The sequence below is a fragment of the Dicentrarchus labrax genome, unplaced genomic scaffold, assembly GCF_905237075.1.
Source record: "Dicentrarchus labrax unplaced genomic scaffold, dlabrax2021, whole genome shotgun sequence".
Taxonomy (NCBI): domain Eukaryota; kingdom Metazoa; phylum Chordata; class Actinopteri; family Moronidae; genus Dicentrarchus; species Dicentrarchus labrax.
In genome coordinates, this window is record NW_026136710.1 from 6602156 (window position 1) to 6618752 (window position 16597).

Below are 16597 nucleotides of genomic sequence, written 5' to 3' on the forward strand. Positions count from 1 at the left end.
CCCCAATCGGCAGTTTGTAAAGGAAGCGAGCACGTAGGGAGAGAGTTGGGTAAGGAAATAGTAATGGATACATCCTGTAGTACAGGCGCACTTTAAAATGCGTCCTTTAAGCTAGAGTGTACATTATGTATTAACAGCCCCACGCCTTCATCTTCTCTGCAGAGAGAGAGAGAGGGAGGGAAACCTGACCAGAGAGGGAAGAGTTAGGGGGAGATATAAGAGGAGTGGGGGATGTGGTCCAGAGAGACAGAAGAAGCAAAAAGCTGGCAGGTCTTATCACCACTCAGGCAATCATACAGATACATGCAAACACAAGGTACACAAAGTACCTCCAACCACGCACACACACATGGGGTTTACCATTCGCTGCCATATTTGGCCTGAAGCCATTAAGTTTTAGGCAGTGGAGTGAAGTCTGGGTTGAGCTTTGGTTGTATAATTAATAGAAAAAACTTAATAATATTTTCGGATAGGGGTGAATGCATTTCAAGGAGAAAGCAAAATGAATTCTGTGTACATCACCAGTGGCTGGCCCTTTCCCCACCCTTACGTTTTTGTGTATAGTGCTACATACAATATTATTTCATGTTTGCATATTTTTAGGACAAACTTTGTTCTGACATAAGCGTGTTAAAATATTAGCCTTGTGTCCCCAGTAGCCTATTTAATGTGTGTCTCTCAGTGTAGGCTGTGTCTTGCTATGTTCTTAACTACAATAATTGCTGAAGCTTTAGTGTTTTAGCATGCTAACATTTGGTAAAAGACGAACAATTCTAATCTGCAGTCAGTTGCGTGTTAGCTTTGTTTAACATAAGACTGGAAACAGGAAATGGCTAAACTGGTTCTGGCCGAAAGTAAGAAAACCTAATCTAATCTAAAGCTCACTGTACCACAATACTTTATATGTTTGGTTTTTTTTAGTCTGTACTGTGTTGGACTATTTTTCGGCCTGATGCAGTGAGGAAATCGTTGTCATTTTTATCAAGACAAATAACTTATAATATCTGTGTTCCTTATATGATACTGTATGACTCAGAGTGGCTTTTAGGGCCGCATGAACTTCTGCATAATCAAATACATTTTAAAAATCCAGCTATTCTTCATTTTGACAGAACAGTTAAAGATGTTTGTAACTGATAGCAATTACTTATTCATAGTTGTATCAGTGTGTGTGTGTGTGTGTGTGTGTGTGTGTGTGTGTGTGTGTGTGTGTGTCTTTCTATGTATTAGCGATTGTATCTACTCTGTGTGCATTTGACTATTTGACCAGCAGTCAGCTCTCCCAGCCAGTCTCCATCTATCACTCTGGCTTAATTCAATCAGGACCCGTGTCTCAATCTAAACTGGGTTGGCTGCCGCTCCCGGCCAGTCACCATGCCACCGGCAGCCCCGCCACAGCAACAAAGACTCCAGACAGGAGGAAGGGAAAGAAAGAAAAAGGGAAGGGAAGAGAGAAAGAAAGAACATAGGGTGAACAAACTGAGCATGAAGAAGACAAAGTCAGATAACTGCGTTTAAAAAAAAAAAAAAAGACTGGAGAAAAGCAGATGCTGCAACTGCCACTTGTGTATGAGTGATGTCACGGTTTATGTACGTATGTGTTGTGTGATGGAGAACAGACAAGCCATGTGTCTGACCATGCATTTGTGTTGCAGCTCTGCCTCGGAGGACTTGGGCTGCAGGCGTGGAGACTTCAGCAGGAAACACTATGGTTCAGTCGAGCTGGTGAGTCCCATTCACAATGCACTCACGTGTTTGTTGCTCTCTTTGTCTCCTCATCCTCTTTCTCCTCATCCTCCTCGTTGATTCTTCTCCTCATGATCTCCCCTCCCTTTCTGACTCTCTCTCTGTTACTGCCTCCCCCTCTTTTCTGTTGGCATGGATGGACAACAGAGGGGGACTGATGAGTCATGACGTACTGGGTGTGGTCCAGCAATGTGCTTTGCCAGCGTTGATCACAATGGGTGCTCCGCTCCCAGTGATGCAGGACTCTCTGCTGCCTGCTCAGCTTCCAAAGTTCATTTGTTTTGTTTTGACGCTGCTGGTGTAAAGCTGCAGCGCAGTGTGTGTCTTTGTGGTTGATTACTAAGCTGTTGAGTCATTGTTGCTTTGGGGGAATGTGTGTGTGCGAGTGTATGTCCCTCCACTGTGAGCTGAGTCTGTACATCCCGATAGCCCAGAGGGACAGGAAGTCCTAGGGTTTCGCACTGAATCGTGCTTCCTACCAGAGACATATTGTGGGTTTGTCTATGAGTGCTGCCCGCCACGTGTGTGACTGATTAGTGTTGAGGAGAAACCACATGCTGCCTATCAGCCCTAGCAGACTGACACTACGCATAATGCTGCTGTGTGTGGGGGTGTGTGGAATATCCAAACGCTGTGGTGAGCCAGGATGAGGTCACTGATAGCCTAAATATTCAAAGCGTGACCGCCACCCATCAGAGTAAGACAACGATCTGGCCAATGGTGTCCTCTCATTTTATATATATGTATTTTATATATATATATATATATATATATATATATATAATATGTATTGGTAGATTAGTATCTATCTACTGATTTATTAATAAGACTCTACCTGCCATATGATTTACGACGGTGTTCCATCAGGAACAAAGGTGGATGTAGCGTGATGTTAACACAACAAAATCTTGTTTGGAGGAGGCTGGGGTTCATGGATGGGCCAGCAAAGTATACAACTTGGACTTGCTACTGTTCATTACCTGCTTCCAACCAACATTGTTTTCTTTTCAATATGACCACAATCTTTTCTTATAGCAAAAATATAACAGTCACCTCCCCTTTACCAATATAAACCTTGAGCAAGGCAGTGACAGGTCAGAAAACAACCATTAATTAGTTTTGTAAAACAACAACAGATCATAAAGCACCTGTGCATTAAGAGGCTATTAAGTAGACCTTAAATTTAAAGAAACTGTCGACCGTTTTGGGAGCTTTGTATTCACTTTCTTGCCGAGAGTTAAATACCACATTCATGTCTTTATAGTAAACATGAAGCAAGCAATTAGCTTAGCTTGGCACAAAGATGGAGAAAAGGGGGAAACAGCTACCCTGGCTCTCTCTAAATTTCACCTGCCAGCACCTCAACTCACTAATTAACAGATTGGTTTGTGTAAAAAAAACAAAAAAACCCAACAAACCCAGTGTGATTTCATGGGCATTTGCATGCTGCAACTATTTCTTTGCCAGGTGCAACGACTTCCTGGAGTCTCCACCGGTTGCCTGGCAACCTCACGGCGCCAACAAGGAGGAAGCCAGGCCAATACGTAATATTGATCTTATCATTTATCTCTTGGCAAGAAAATAATAATGAAACCCAAAATGTCAAACTAGCTGTGAAACAACTGTTAACAAGATCAAGAACTTTCAGGCTAAACACATTTTGTTTAGTTATGAAGACATGTTGCATCGATGCTAAGGTGCTGTGACCAAAATATACAAGTTGTACAAATGTGAATCCTCAGATCCGTGAAGTGATCGTGAATGGGACAATAAACTAGACTGAAGTAGCAACACCATGTGTAAACTGGGCATTTGCAGAACAGAACCCATTCAACTTCCTCTACAAGCTCCTATTTGGCCTTGATGAGTAGCCTAGGTTATGTTAAGCGGCACCAGTAATAGTCTCCTTGGTACAGTGCTAAGGAATGATTGCTAATTCAGAACTACTTTCTCATTCTTGTTGTAGCTAGAGTTAGTTTAATCAAGTACATGTAAGTGTTTTACCAAAACCAAAATCACATAAACCTTAAAGAATAATATTTTCCAGTACGAGTCTGTTTTTCAGACATGACAATTCCTGAAGGGATCAGAGGCTGTGTGTTTGATAGAAGAGTAAGTGGATAATGGAAAATTAATGGCAGGGCTTGATAAACCCAGGTTGATCTTCAGAAATAACCTCAGGGAGGATAAGCGCATGATGCCAAGCTTATGTTTTTCGCAATTATCTGTGGTCCTTGACTCTGCAGTGAAATTAAGTCTTTTGTTTTTCTGTTGGAAAAGAAATATAATTGCTTGTGTGAACATACAAGGGAAAGTGTTTTTGTCGACTCTGGCGCTCACACTGTTTAAGGCTGTGTGTCTCCAAGGGAGCCTTGTGCAAAAGTCAGGAAAGAGTCAGTGGAAATTCACATCCTGATGCCTTTTAGCCAACAAACAGCTCCTTATGTTGACACTACTGAATCTGTGTGCTCATAGTCTGTGTGTGACCAGTGTAAAGTCTGCAAGATATTATAAGCACCTGACATTTCCTCCAAAATCATAGAAGTCATAAAATTAGGAAGATGTGATAATTTTATCTTGAATAACCACAATTCTGATACTGGATATCTTTATGTTTCCCATTGAAGGGGTCAACACAAAATCAAACTTTACTGTATATACAGTAGAGATATAAAATGGCGCTTTAAAATTTTTTTTTTATAATATAAAAAAATTATTAAATGTATCGAAGCTCTTAAAAGCCTTTTTGGTCTTAAATTTGAATGTATGTCATCTTTCATTGGATTTTCTTTTTATCAGAATCAGTTCAGAACTAGATTTTTGATTGAAGTAATAATACACCTTCCTTTAGAGTTAAATGTGATACTAACTATTGGGAAAAGGCCTACTTTAGACCAAACCAACTTCATTTATCTGTCCAAATGAATCCTTGAACCGGTGCCATAGCCATTAATCCATCCCACCCCAAATACATGTTTTACTAGCTATGATATTTTTTAATACATTTAAATTAAATTATGAATACATTAACTGTTCAGTTATATGTTCTGTAAATGTTATTGGTCTAATGTTGCAAAGCCTTCTTGACACTGATCTAATTCTGGTGGAGAAAGAGTAACTTTCATTATATTGTACTTTAATGTAATAAACTTTGCCCTGAATTTGACAAATTTAAAGATATTTAGTACTGACAAAAAAAAAAAAAACACAGAATCAGCTTTCAAAATCCACCATTTGTAATTTGTGTGTAAAAAACAGAGGACATGTCTTGTAGCTACATAACAATAGGGCTTTTCTTCCAAAACAAGCTAGTGTCACTAGCTAATGCCACACTCATATGCATGTGTAATTTAGACAGCTGAATGTCCTAGAATACATTTGTACTAGATATATGTTCAATAAATATGTTATACTGAATATCCTGGAGTTTATCTATGTATGCCACCTGTTGACTGTATGATTTGTCCAGAAAATCGTGCATTTCTTTAAATGTTTGTCTTAGAAAAGTCTTAAAAAGATTAAATTCAACTTTATTTTTCTCCACATGCTAAACAGAGAATACAAGATATATATTTTAAATCAAACATTCCTATGTATGCAGTATTTTAGTCTATTCAATATGGTATCTATAAAGCAGTGACAACAGTATACCTTATTATTATGGCTACAAATCACTTCTCCATTTGTGTTGTATCCTTTCTCAACATGAGTTTGACTCCAGTGTATTCCAGTGCTTTGAAGAACATGTTTTCAAATGTCTCAACACAAGTGGAAGATACAGATTCAAAGCAGGGTCTCCCTAATAAGACAGAGCAGGAAAAGCAGAGCTGTGACTCATTCTGTGTGTTTGTTTTATATATGGCATCATTGAAGCGGCAGTAGCAGTTGCCAATAAGAGCAGGTACCTCCACAGACACCATCATAGAGATGTGATTCAGTCTAGTCGACACACACACAAACACACAGACACACACACACACACACACACACACACACACACATACGGCAACTATGTTTGACATTATAGAACTGTATAGGATCCGGTTACATCTCAGCAGAAGTAGAAGCTTTGTGATAAGGAAGGAAGTTGTAGGAATCTGTGACACTTTTGAAATACAAAGTTCCTATTCTTATACTAAGACATGAAGATTGACTTCAGTAAATCTATCTTTATGTATGTGAGCACCCTTCAGAGCATCACATCTTCAGAACTATAATAAAACTAGCAAAGCAAAATGACTCCCAACAACATTAGCTAATTTGCACTTAACTCAAAGTACAGCTGAGGCTGATGGGAATGGCGTAGGCGTTGCACGTATTTAATCACAAACCAAAGTATTGAAAAAACAGAAATTTTGACTTGATGATGGCACCTCATGATAAGTTTTTTCAATTCATCCTTTATGGACCATGACTGAAATTTCATAGCAATCAATCAAATATTTATAGATAAGTTGATGAAAACCAGAAATGCAAACCTTACAGTGGCGCTACAGCGCAGATACCCAACTTGCTTTGCCTGGTTGCGACTTTTACAAAATGACAGGAAGCCAGGGGCAGTTAGTAAACAAACATTAATACTATTATTAATATTAATATGAATAATTATTATATACTATATTCTTTATTTTTAACTTATTAGCGGAATGAACTTGGTACAAGGGTTGATCTATATGAGAAATAAATTAGATATTTTACTGCATGTAATAGCTTCAACTGTATTTTAGTTGTAAATGTTGCATTTGAAAGAATTTATAAAAAAAATAAACATAGCTGGAACCTGTTCCATCATGTAGTCACTCAAATGTTGGACTCATTAATAAACATAAACCAGGAACATGAACTGCTCCTACCAGGGACAAACACGAAACGACAGCTTCGACTGAAGTAAAACTCTCTGTTGTTTCCTGGTTGTTTCCCTACTGTGTCGCTATGGCAATCAGCTCCGCCTAAGTTGAGGTGGTACTATCCAAAGTACAGTAGAAAACGAAGTAGAGGTATCGAAAACGAGTAGAGCAGAGTCGAGGTGTACCGTGAAGTGGAAATACAGCTTTAGTCAATTCAAGTCAGTTCAAGTTCAAGTCAATGTATGCTCTGGGGAATATGTAGCAAATGTCATGGCAATGCATAAAGTAGTCACTCCACAAACTCCACAAATGTCAGCCTCAAGGTGGTGCTAAAAGAAATGCCAGAGGATTACCAGAGTCAGTGTGATTCATCCACTGGGGACCACAAACGTCCGTACAAAATTTCATGCCAATCCATCAAATAATTGTCATGATATTTTAGTCCGGCTCAAAATGGTGGATGAATGAAAGACTGACATCGCCAGCCCTAGAGCCATTCCATTAGCATGGCTGAAATACATTCTAATCCATGGAGACATGGAGCTACAACTTCATCAACATTCACTCTGAACTCATCAGCAGGTCAGGGTGTAGTGGAATATTCCTGTACTCACTGATTCACTACTCTGAAACATATTGAATCATAGGATTTTGTTGGCTAAGTTAATAAAGGCGAGAGTGTAGAGACTCAGTGCTGTCTATGGTGTGTGTGTGTGTGTGTGTGTGTGTGTGTGTGTGTGTTTGTGCGTCCATATGTGGTTATCTTATAAAGTAAAGGGCCCTCTTGTATGGAAAAAAGAAAAAGAACAAAGTGGGAAGTCACTAAATAAACCAAGTGATAAAGATATATATATATATACACACACACACAGACATAGACACACACAGGCTATATTACAAGCCCAAGTCACTCTAATCAACACACGTGGGATTCCTGTTAACCTCTGTGCCAGAACACATGTTGATCCACACAAATGAGCAAACAAATACTCCACGATGGTGTCTGCACTCATAGATAGAGACAAACAACAGGAACACAAAGGCAACTCCCACCCTGTCTTGTCACTTCATTCAGTGACAACTCCACGTTCCACTTTCAAAAGCTTAATTGTGTGTGGCGCACTAAAGCTGAAGACAGCAACAATTAAACCTGTTTCATCTTGACACAGCCGCGTGGAGAGCATTGCTGTGCTTTTCCAGTGAATTGAATTGTCTTTATTTGAGGCCCAGAGATGAAGGCGGTGACGGATAGGCGAGAGGTGGGCGCTGGCTGTCTCCGAAGCTGTGTGGTATACCACACAGGAAAACAACAAAAAAATAGTTGGTATTGAGTATTGAGGATAAAAACCTTCAGACACACACAATCTCGTGTGTGGGCATGTGCATTTGTCTGGGCTCGGTGCTGTTTGGTGTGCTGCAGTTCACATCAGTGAGTGTGACTAAGGCTACTGTCAGAATTAGTGCGTGTGCACTTGTGCGTCGTGTGTTGAGCGGTTAGCCGTCAGTCTTGCACAGTGACGGGTGAGCAGACGGCTCCACTCTCACCTGCCTACCAATGTTACTGTCACTGCCTCAGAGGCTTTTGACTGCACTGTCACATTAAATTTATTCTCACTCTCAGCGTGTGTGCATCCCACTGTGTGTGACTGCGTCTGCTTGGGTGTTTATGACATTAAAGCTAGACTGTGCAACTTTTGCTGAACAGTGGCTATTGTTGCCACAAGTGGTAATTACAGAATAGAAAATGACAATTACACACTGAGTTACACACAGTAATTCAATTTTGATAACTAAGCTAACATTAGCCACCATAAGCTACTGGTCATACCCGACCAAGTGACGCTGTAAACAGGAATTATACTTTACACGTCTGTGGGTCAGCAAGGATCCGCTATGGTCTGAGTGACAGACATTTTGTCATCAGAGGGTGTACATGTAGAATATTTTAGACAGAAATGAGTTATTGGCTAATTCGTTGATGTCAATTTGCAGGTTGTTGACAATTTATGGCAGTCCAAATGCAGTCGCGATCAGCTGAAAAATAATGTTCACAGTTTAGAAATTGACACTTTTTCAGGGCGAGGAAATAGAGCTGAAACTATTAGTCGATTAATCATTTCAACCAAATCATTTGATTGATTAAAATGCCAAATATACGCTGGTTGTGGCTTCTCAAATCTGAATATTTTATATATATATATAAAATATATATATATATCTATATATTAGGCTTACTGTTTTTTTGTCTTCTATGGTGAAGATCTTTGGCTTTTGGACTGTTTGTCATGTTGTTTGAGTATGTTAGCTTGAGCTTTGGGAAACTGTGATGTGATCATAAAAATCATTGTTAGTTTCACAACTACCAGGAGACATTCTAGCACATTAAAATCTTTGTCAAGAAAAATTGTATCGGTGCCACAGTGTGAACCCATGCTAAAATGGTGTTTTGTTATAAAACATCAACTGTGATCTCCAGTGATTAAGACTTGTGGTGGGCCTCACAACACTCACCTCGGAGGGTGGTATTTGTCACCGAGATGCACACACGAACACACCCTTACAAATATAAGTGCAAACTGACAAACTCTCCCAGAAACTGAAGAGGAAATTAGCTCACAGGGGCTGCTTGACATGCAGATGTCTGCTCTGTTTATTGTCTGTGAAACTAATGAGCACAGTGTTTTCTAAGAGGCTGCCTATATGCTGAAACGCTCTCCGTTATTGGTAGCCATACTTAGAGGCAGTTAAGTTTTGCTCTTGGAGCTCAATTGCCTGTTTGACAGTTTAACGAAGCTGCAGGGGCAAGTTGCAACTTAAATCTGTCCCGGTGGAGACCAGAAGTTGTTGTCCTCTAGGCTGTGGATTTCTTGATTTGTTTTCTTCTATTTCTCATTTTAATGACACTTCCAATCTTTTTTAGCCATGCTGTCATGTGCCCTTGAAAACTTTGAAAAAAGGTTGCAAAAATACAATGATTCATTTAAAATGAATTTCCTAGAAAGTAATTGATTTTTTACAGGCATGCAATTTCATCAGTATGCATTGTCTCGCTGGGTGTCTGCCATAGCATAAGGTCTAACTAGAAGGAAATGCCATCATAATATACAGAATAATAAAAACTAGTATCAAACCTAACCTCAAAAATGCCAGTTTAAAAGTATTTTAAAAGTCATTTAAAATATCTTGAAGTGTACGTCATAGTGGGTGCTTATCCAAACATCCAAAGATTAAACTTTCTCCCTCTTGTCTCTCCATCTGTCCCCCCTCCTCCCATTTTCTCTGATACATAACTAATCGTCTATTAAAGCAGGTGATGCATGGCGCTCTGCTGCTGCGCTCTGTGTTCCCAAGCTCCACTGCAGCATCTGCCCACTCTTGAGGGCCCTTAAAGCTGCTGCACCCTACAAGCGTGATTCCTGGGTGGGTGGGTGGCTCAATGCCTTCAGTCCTAGTCATTAGATTAGTCATCGGCAGTGTTGCTGTAGCATAAATGGGCATATATTGATGTGGTGCTGTTGTTAGCGTCGCTGGATTTGTCCTAGCCACAGGCAGCGTTAATGCTAATCAGGTGCAGTCAATGGCTACATGGCAAACAGCCATGTTACAGACGCTGTTTGTCTTTGATTTACATTTTCACCTCTAATTTTCCCCTTCACAGGTAGTCGGTCGTTCTTTCATGTGTACAGCAACATCATGCATTATACATCATTATTAGCATTGCAGGAGTCTTCCACTACACGGAAGGACATCATATTTCATCATATTTATTGATCTAAATGGTTATATTGTATGTTAGGAGACTAAATGAATTCTCATTTAAGTCTGGTCATATTCTATATTGTCCATATAGCAGTGATCTCAAACTGCAGACCATTTCTGGCTCTCCATCTCCCTCCCTCCAACATGATGTCAAAAAGATAATAGAATCAAGTTGTTTCATATCAATTTAAACTACCCCTTCATATACATAAAAAACACAAATCTACTTTTTAAATGTATTTTGTTTGGTGTAAAATGACAAAGGTCCCCCAAATGCGTGCATTGCAGAAGAGAGCAGGTGTCAGGCGTCCATTAGTTGTTTGACTGCATTTTGTTAAGTATGATGTTTGTAATGGAAATACATTCAGAATATTGTCCTTTCTTGTAATACTCGAACATTGAAGTGGCTCTCCTATGAGATGACAATACCAGCAGTGGCCCCAAGCCAATTTGAGTTTGAGACCCCTCACCCCTGCCTTATTGTCAAAAAAAATTCCACAAAAAAAAAACAAAACCAACAATGAAACAGTCCTAACAAGAATATCCAAAGCCTGATATAGCTTGCTCCTCTGTGCCAAAGACCTCTATTGTTGTCCAGAAAAGCTATTAAAAACACAATGGACGTTTGTGGCTCAGATGCATCAAGCTTTGACTACACAGTCAATATTTGCTCTTTTCATGGGATTTCTTGAGTAAAAGAAAATAAAAGATCACCAAAAAAAATCATAAAACTTCACAACTGTGTAGTCACTAGACCACCAAATATGTTTGTGTGGGAGTATCTTGTCATAATAATTAGTAAAATATGATCAGGGACTTATTTGCGGTCAAAACATTGTGTTTGTTACCCGTGGTCAGGGATTTCTGTCGCCACAATTCACTTCTCTAAATGCAGCAGCTGTAGTATTTTTATTCCGGGCTGTCTGAGTCATTGGCTGACCTTTTTTGACACAGAGAGACATTTATGTCTATACAACTCTCAGATTTTCTTTTCTATCAGTGTAACCTTTAATGATAATTCTGTTGAACTCATGTTCCACCCTTTCACCGTATAACCTTATACAAAAGCAAGGCTCCACGTCATGACTCAGATTTTTGTCAGCTGAAATGACAACTGTTGCTAGCAGATTTTATCAACTGTTGCTAGTGGAAACTTGTGATCCATATTCTTGTGTTGCAGTGTAGAGCTAATAATTTGCGATAGAATGACTTTACAGTATTATGAATAAACGCGTCATTTAAATGTTATGTTCTAAAATAATCCAAAGACATTCATAAGGATTTTATGATGCGAAATGACTTTGGCTAATGTAGCAATATCACAAGTTTGTCTTGGGTTGCTGGGGTGTAGGTTGGCTCCACACGATGGATGTTTCAGTCTTGAAAGGGTCGTTTTCTAATATACCTTGTAACCAAAGTGTAATGTAGTTAGCTAATGTCATGCCCTTTGCCTTTGGAAATAGCACTGTCGGAGGTTAGCTGCACCACATTTGCATCTTATGTTAGCAGACAGACATACACACAGTTTAACCAGTTTCTTACAGTGGTTCTTTGTCTTTGTTTTTTGCATTTGTATAGACTAATACATTTTTTTTATATGTGGAGGAATCCAGAGCTTGATAGGCCAGTCGCTTAACTGTTAATGGTCAATTGTGCTTTTAAAATTTGATAACCACGCAATTGTGTTGCATTTAATTGTGTAAAGAATGAAGTGTTGAATGAACCAGATCATTGACAGTACTTCCTTCTTTTAAATGTTTTTTTTTATCCTTCTCTGTTTAATCTGCCCCTTTCTTTCTTTATTCATTTTCTTTATCCCTCTCATTTTCTGCCTCCATTTATCTGCTCCCTAATTTTTTCCATCTGTCTTTTTTTCTCATTAGTCGCTCATATCTTCTCTCTGACTGTGCACCTGCCACTCTTCATCCCCAACCCCCCATGCTACTTACTACTTCCCTCCTCACCCGCTGCCACTTCCTCTCCTGCTCTGACGCCTACGCCCTGCGTGTTCTCAGCCTTCCTGGAGGATTGTGAGTGTGCATGAACAGGCCCACTGATGAGATCAATTATCTATCAGCAGTCACAAAAGTATTGATTTAATACCCTAACACACATGCATACACACACACACACATACGTCTCACTCTGCAATGCAGCGCTCCTTTGTCCCGTGGGCCTTGGGGAAATCAGAGGCTTTCTGAGTACGCCGTGAGCCCAATTGTGTTTGTGAAATGTTCAAGTCATGCCCTAAAATGGGAGCTGTTTAAGTGTGTGTGTGTAAGAGAGAGCGAGAGAGAGAGTGTGTGTGCCTCTTTGCTCCGTCTATAAAGCTCGAAAGCCTCGGCCCTTTCCCATGGGGTTACGCATCGTGGAGACGGCTATTATTCTTTTATCATTCGGCTTTTTGTTGTCATTACACATCGCTCTTTGCCTCTCTTCCCCAGTGGCCTCATCCTTCATTCTGTCCCTCTTCTTCTCTATACGTTTGATGCCCCCACTCCTCTTTTCCTCTGCCCTATCCCTCCACTATTGCTCCCCGGCATGGTGAGGTGTTTTATGGGTTGTTTGTTAAAGCGTAGAAGCATAACGGGCTCCCCCTTTCTCCCCTGTTTCCTCTTCGCTGCCTCCCCTGGCCAACGGGGAATCGTTGGAGTGCAGCTTTTTCCTTCTTTGCCACTCTTCTGTTGCATGATTTAGAAGCAGTGGCAGCGTGATGCATGCATGTGTGTGTGCGCATAGACACACACACACACATACACAGACTCCCCAGAGCGCTTAATCACTTTTCTTCTGCTATTTCTCATTCTTTCACCCAAAAACAGCAGAGAGCCTATTCACATACAGCAGCACAAACACTTACCTAAATGCACATTTAATACAGAATGTCACACGTTTTTTTCTCGCATGCAGACACACACACACACACACACACACACACACACACACACACACACACACACACACACTTACACTAGGGAGGCGATGCATTGCTCTGTCTGAACACTGCATTGGTTTCCCCTCCATTATCCTGCGATTGGACAGTTAATGTTGCAGGAGGCGAGAGAAATGGAGGGAGATAGAGGCCTATAGCTTCAACATTTACTTTCCATTTTCCACGCACACGCACAGAGTAACAGAGCTTGTTCACTCACACATAAACACATTCAAATACAGGCACATACCACCACACCAGAAAATATGCAGAAAATATATTTATTTTCAGGTCCATTAATATGCATATGAAAGGAGAGAAGGCAGTATTTCCTGCGGCCTCTCCTAAGACACAGCCAATTATTGTACAGCAATCTCTCTGTTGTTTATCAGAGCTCCACACCTGTAGTAAACATGCTTGGCTCTCAACCACATGATTGTGTTATCTCATGATATACAGTATACCATAGGAAGAAAATGCAGTGGGTGAAACCAATGTCATATTAATAGGAATAGGTTTACGATTTCAGTGGAGGTGTGATGTTTGATTGAATGACCCGTGTTAAAGTAATATGCTTTACATCAGACCTCTTGCTTGGAATCAATAATTTGGACAACTGAATATTGTAAAATTATAACACATTATAATCATACCATAACAATAGGATTCTACTGGAAGTATTATTATTTTGACAATCAATTAATTATTTAAGTCATTTTTCAAGCCAAATATCTGTTGGCTCCAGCCTCTGATTTGTGAATCAGCAAATAATTAGCAATCATTTGCAGATAAATCAATAATGGATATAATTATTAGCAGAGCTGACAAGTTACTACATGCAGGGTTGGTTTGAAATGTGTATCCAAATTGAAGATAAGAATGACTTATTGATATTAGAAAACTGAATATATTTGAATTTGATTTGTTTTGTTAGCTTGTAACACAGCTGCATCTAACAATTATTTTCATTCTCAATTCATCTGCCATTCATTATGCTCTATATACTAGTTTAAAAATGTCAGAAAGTAGTTGGAGCAGCAGTCCAAAACTGAAAAATATTCAGTTTACAATAATGTAAAACAGAGAAAAGCAGCCAAATCCTCACAGTGGATAAGCTGGAACCAGAAAATGATTGGATTTTTTTGTGTAAAAAAATTACATGAATCATGAATTGATTCTCAAAATACTGTAGCTGATAACATGTCTAGCAAGGCAAAGTTGCAGAATCTCATTTAAGAGCATTCTAATCCCCCAGCTGCAGTACTGCATATTAGATTTAATTTAGTATGAACAATAAAGTCAGTGTGACAGTTATTAATGATTTTATTCAGAATGTAAAGCTTTCGCCTTTCATCCTCACTTGCCCACAGAAATGTTTTGAATGGACTTTAACCGGCTCTCTCTCTGTCTGTGATAAGTGCTCTCTCAGCACTTTCCCTCATCATTGTACTGTCTGATATGATCTAATGAGCCACTGAAGTGTAGGGCACACCACCCACTCTCCAAACTGATAAACACTGCTTACTTATGTACAGGTTGTGTCAGCCATTCACAAGATGGTCCTGATTATTCTCAGAGCAGGAAATCTTCACTTCAGAGATGTCAGAAGTTTTACCTGAGGCATTGGGTACATTTAGATCCACTTTAGTGCCCTGGTGTTGAGTCTTACCCTGGTTTAAATCATATTCGGGATATGGCATTTACATGGAAGATGAGAAACATGGTTATTTCATATCCCTGTATACATGATCATAGGAGTATCCAGGTTTCTGATCGTCTGCCTGCAGGTGTGCCTTTGATTCCTGAAGATCTCAGCCGCTCATTTCCAACAGAAAGAGTGACCTCAGCAGTTGATAATGAACACAGGTTGGTTTCTGGCTGGCTGAACTGAAGCTGTATTCACCACGGTTCTGGATTTAGCTTCTCCATCTCATTGCCGGTAACAGAAAATGAGAGTGACAATAAAATTATGTTCAGCATAACTGAAGTCAGAATTTCCCCTTGTGATCATTATCATTATTTACGGTCATTAGTACAGTGAAGTATCACGTGACTTCATGTGTGGCATGGTTCCTGGTTCATGGTTTCTATCAGAATGCTTCAGCTAACTTGTCCAGGTTTCTTAAAACCAGTAAATCCTGGTAAAACTGGAATACTTTCAAAACCTGATCATAGGATACTTGTGGGCTCATAAGCAGACTCATTGGTGAACGCTTAAATATTTGTGTGTACACTGTGACACTGAGATAGAAAAAATTAAAAGTGGTCTGTTCTTCCTCTGTCCTCTGTTTCATTTACAATAACAATGATTAATCGACAGAACAACTATTTTGTTAAGCGACTAATCGTTTAAGTCAAATAAATTTGTGATTTTTAGCCTCTCTGCTTCTGTTTTACATGATTGTAAACTGAATATCTTTGGGTTTTTGAAGAGTTGATTAGACAAAACGAGACACTTGAAGACTCCATAATAATTGGTAGTAGCAGCCCTATCTTCAGAGGTCAGTTACACTAAGATGCACATTTAGCAGCTTTTCATGTTCAGTCCTCTTATCTCCCAGGAACTTCCTTTTTATCCTCTTCTTGTTTGGTTCCTCCAAACCATTTCAGGCCCTCTGGACATATCACCATCTATGCAGGGATACACCATGCCAGAGCTCTTTTTTAAATGTACACATCGGCAGAGCAGAGACCTCTATTGGCAAGGGGAGCAAAGTAGACCACGACAGTCAAGACAGTCAAAGAGCAGAGGGCAAAGACACAGAGAGGCAGGAAGAGAAAGAGAAACAAGGGATGAGAGACTCCACAGGCTGTTGCCTGGCAACAAAACATCATTCAGCGCAATTGTGTTTGGGGGATAAAAAGGAAAAGGGGACGTGAAGACGAATAGATTGAAGGGGTTTGCAGATGTTCACAAGGGTGAGAAGAAGGTGGCAATTCACTCAGTCAGTTGATAGCAGCAGCACAGACTGGCTAAACACTTGACTCATCACTTGTGTAATTAACTGTGAGATATATATTAAATAATATCTTGCTTTGTGTAAGTGTAATACGTCTGTTCTATAACAAAGAGTCATACATCAATCAAATCAAGTTCAGATTAAAAACAAACGTCTGTATTGTGTTTCTAACAGCATGTAAATGTGGACCTGAAAATGGACAGCCTACACACACCCAAGGAATGGCAAACAAAAAAATCCATGTCACATATAACAAATTTCTATTATTTTAAACTGTTTTAATTGAATTTGCACTGTAACACTTTCCCAATGTTTGAGTAAAAGAAAGTTACAGGAATAGTTCAGCATTTTGG

At 39.6% G+C, this 16597-nt stretch overlaps 1 protein-coding gene across 5 annotated transcripts in view; it reads left to right on the top strand.

Moving 5' to 3' along the window:
• Positions 1-16597, top strand: part of garnl3 (GTPase activating Rap/RanGAP domain like 3) — a 69372-nt gene that overhangs the window by 19690 nt on the left and 33085 nt on the right. For all 5 annotated transcript variants that reach the window (XM_051412181.1, XM_051412185.1, XM_051412180.1 and 2 more), the window contains exon 2: positions 1656-1725. In XM_051412181.1, coding sequence (XP_051268141.1) covers positions 1656-1725 — 70 coding nt within the window. The remainder of the gene's footprint in view (positions 1-1655; positions 1726-16597) is intronic.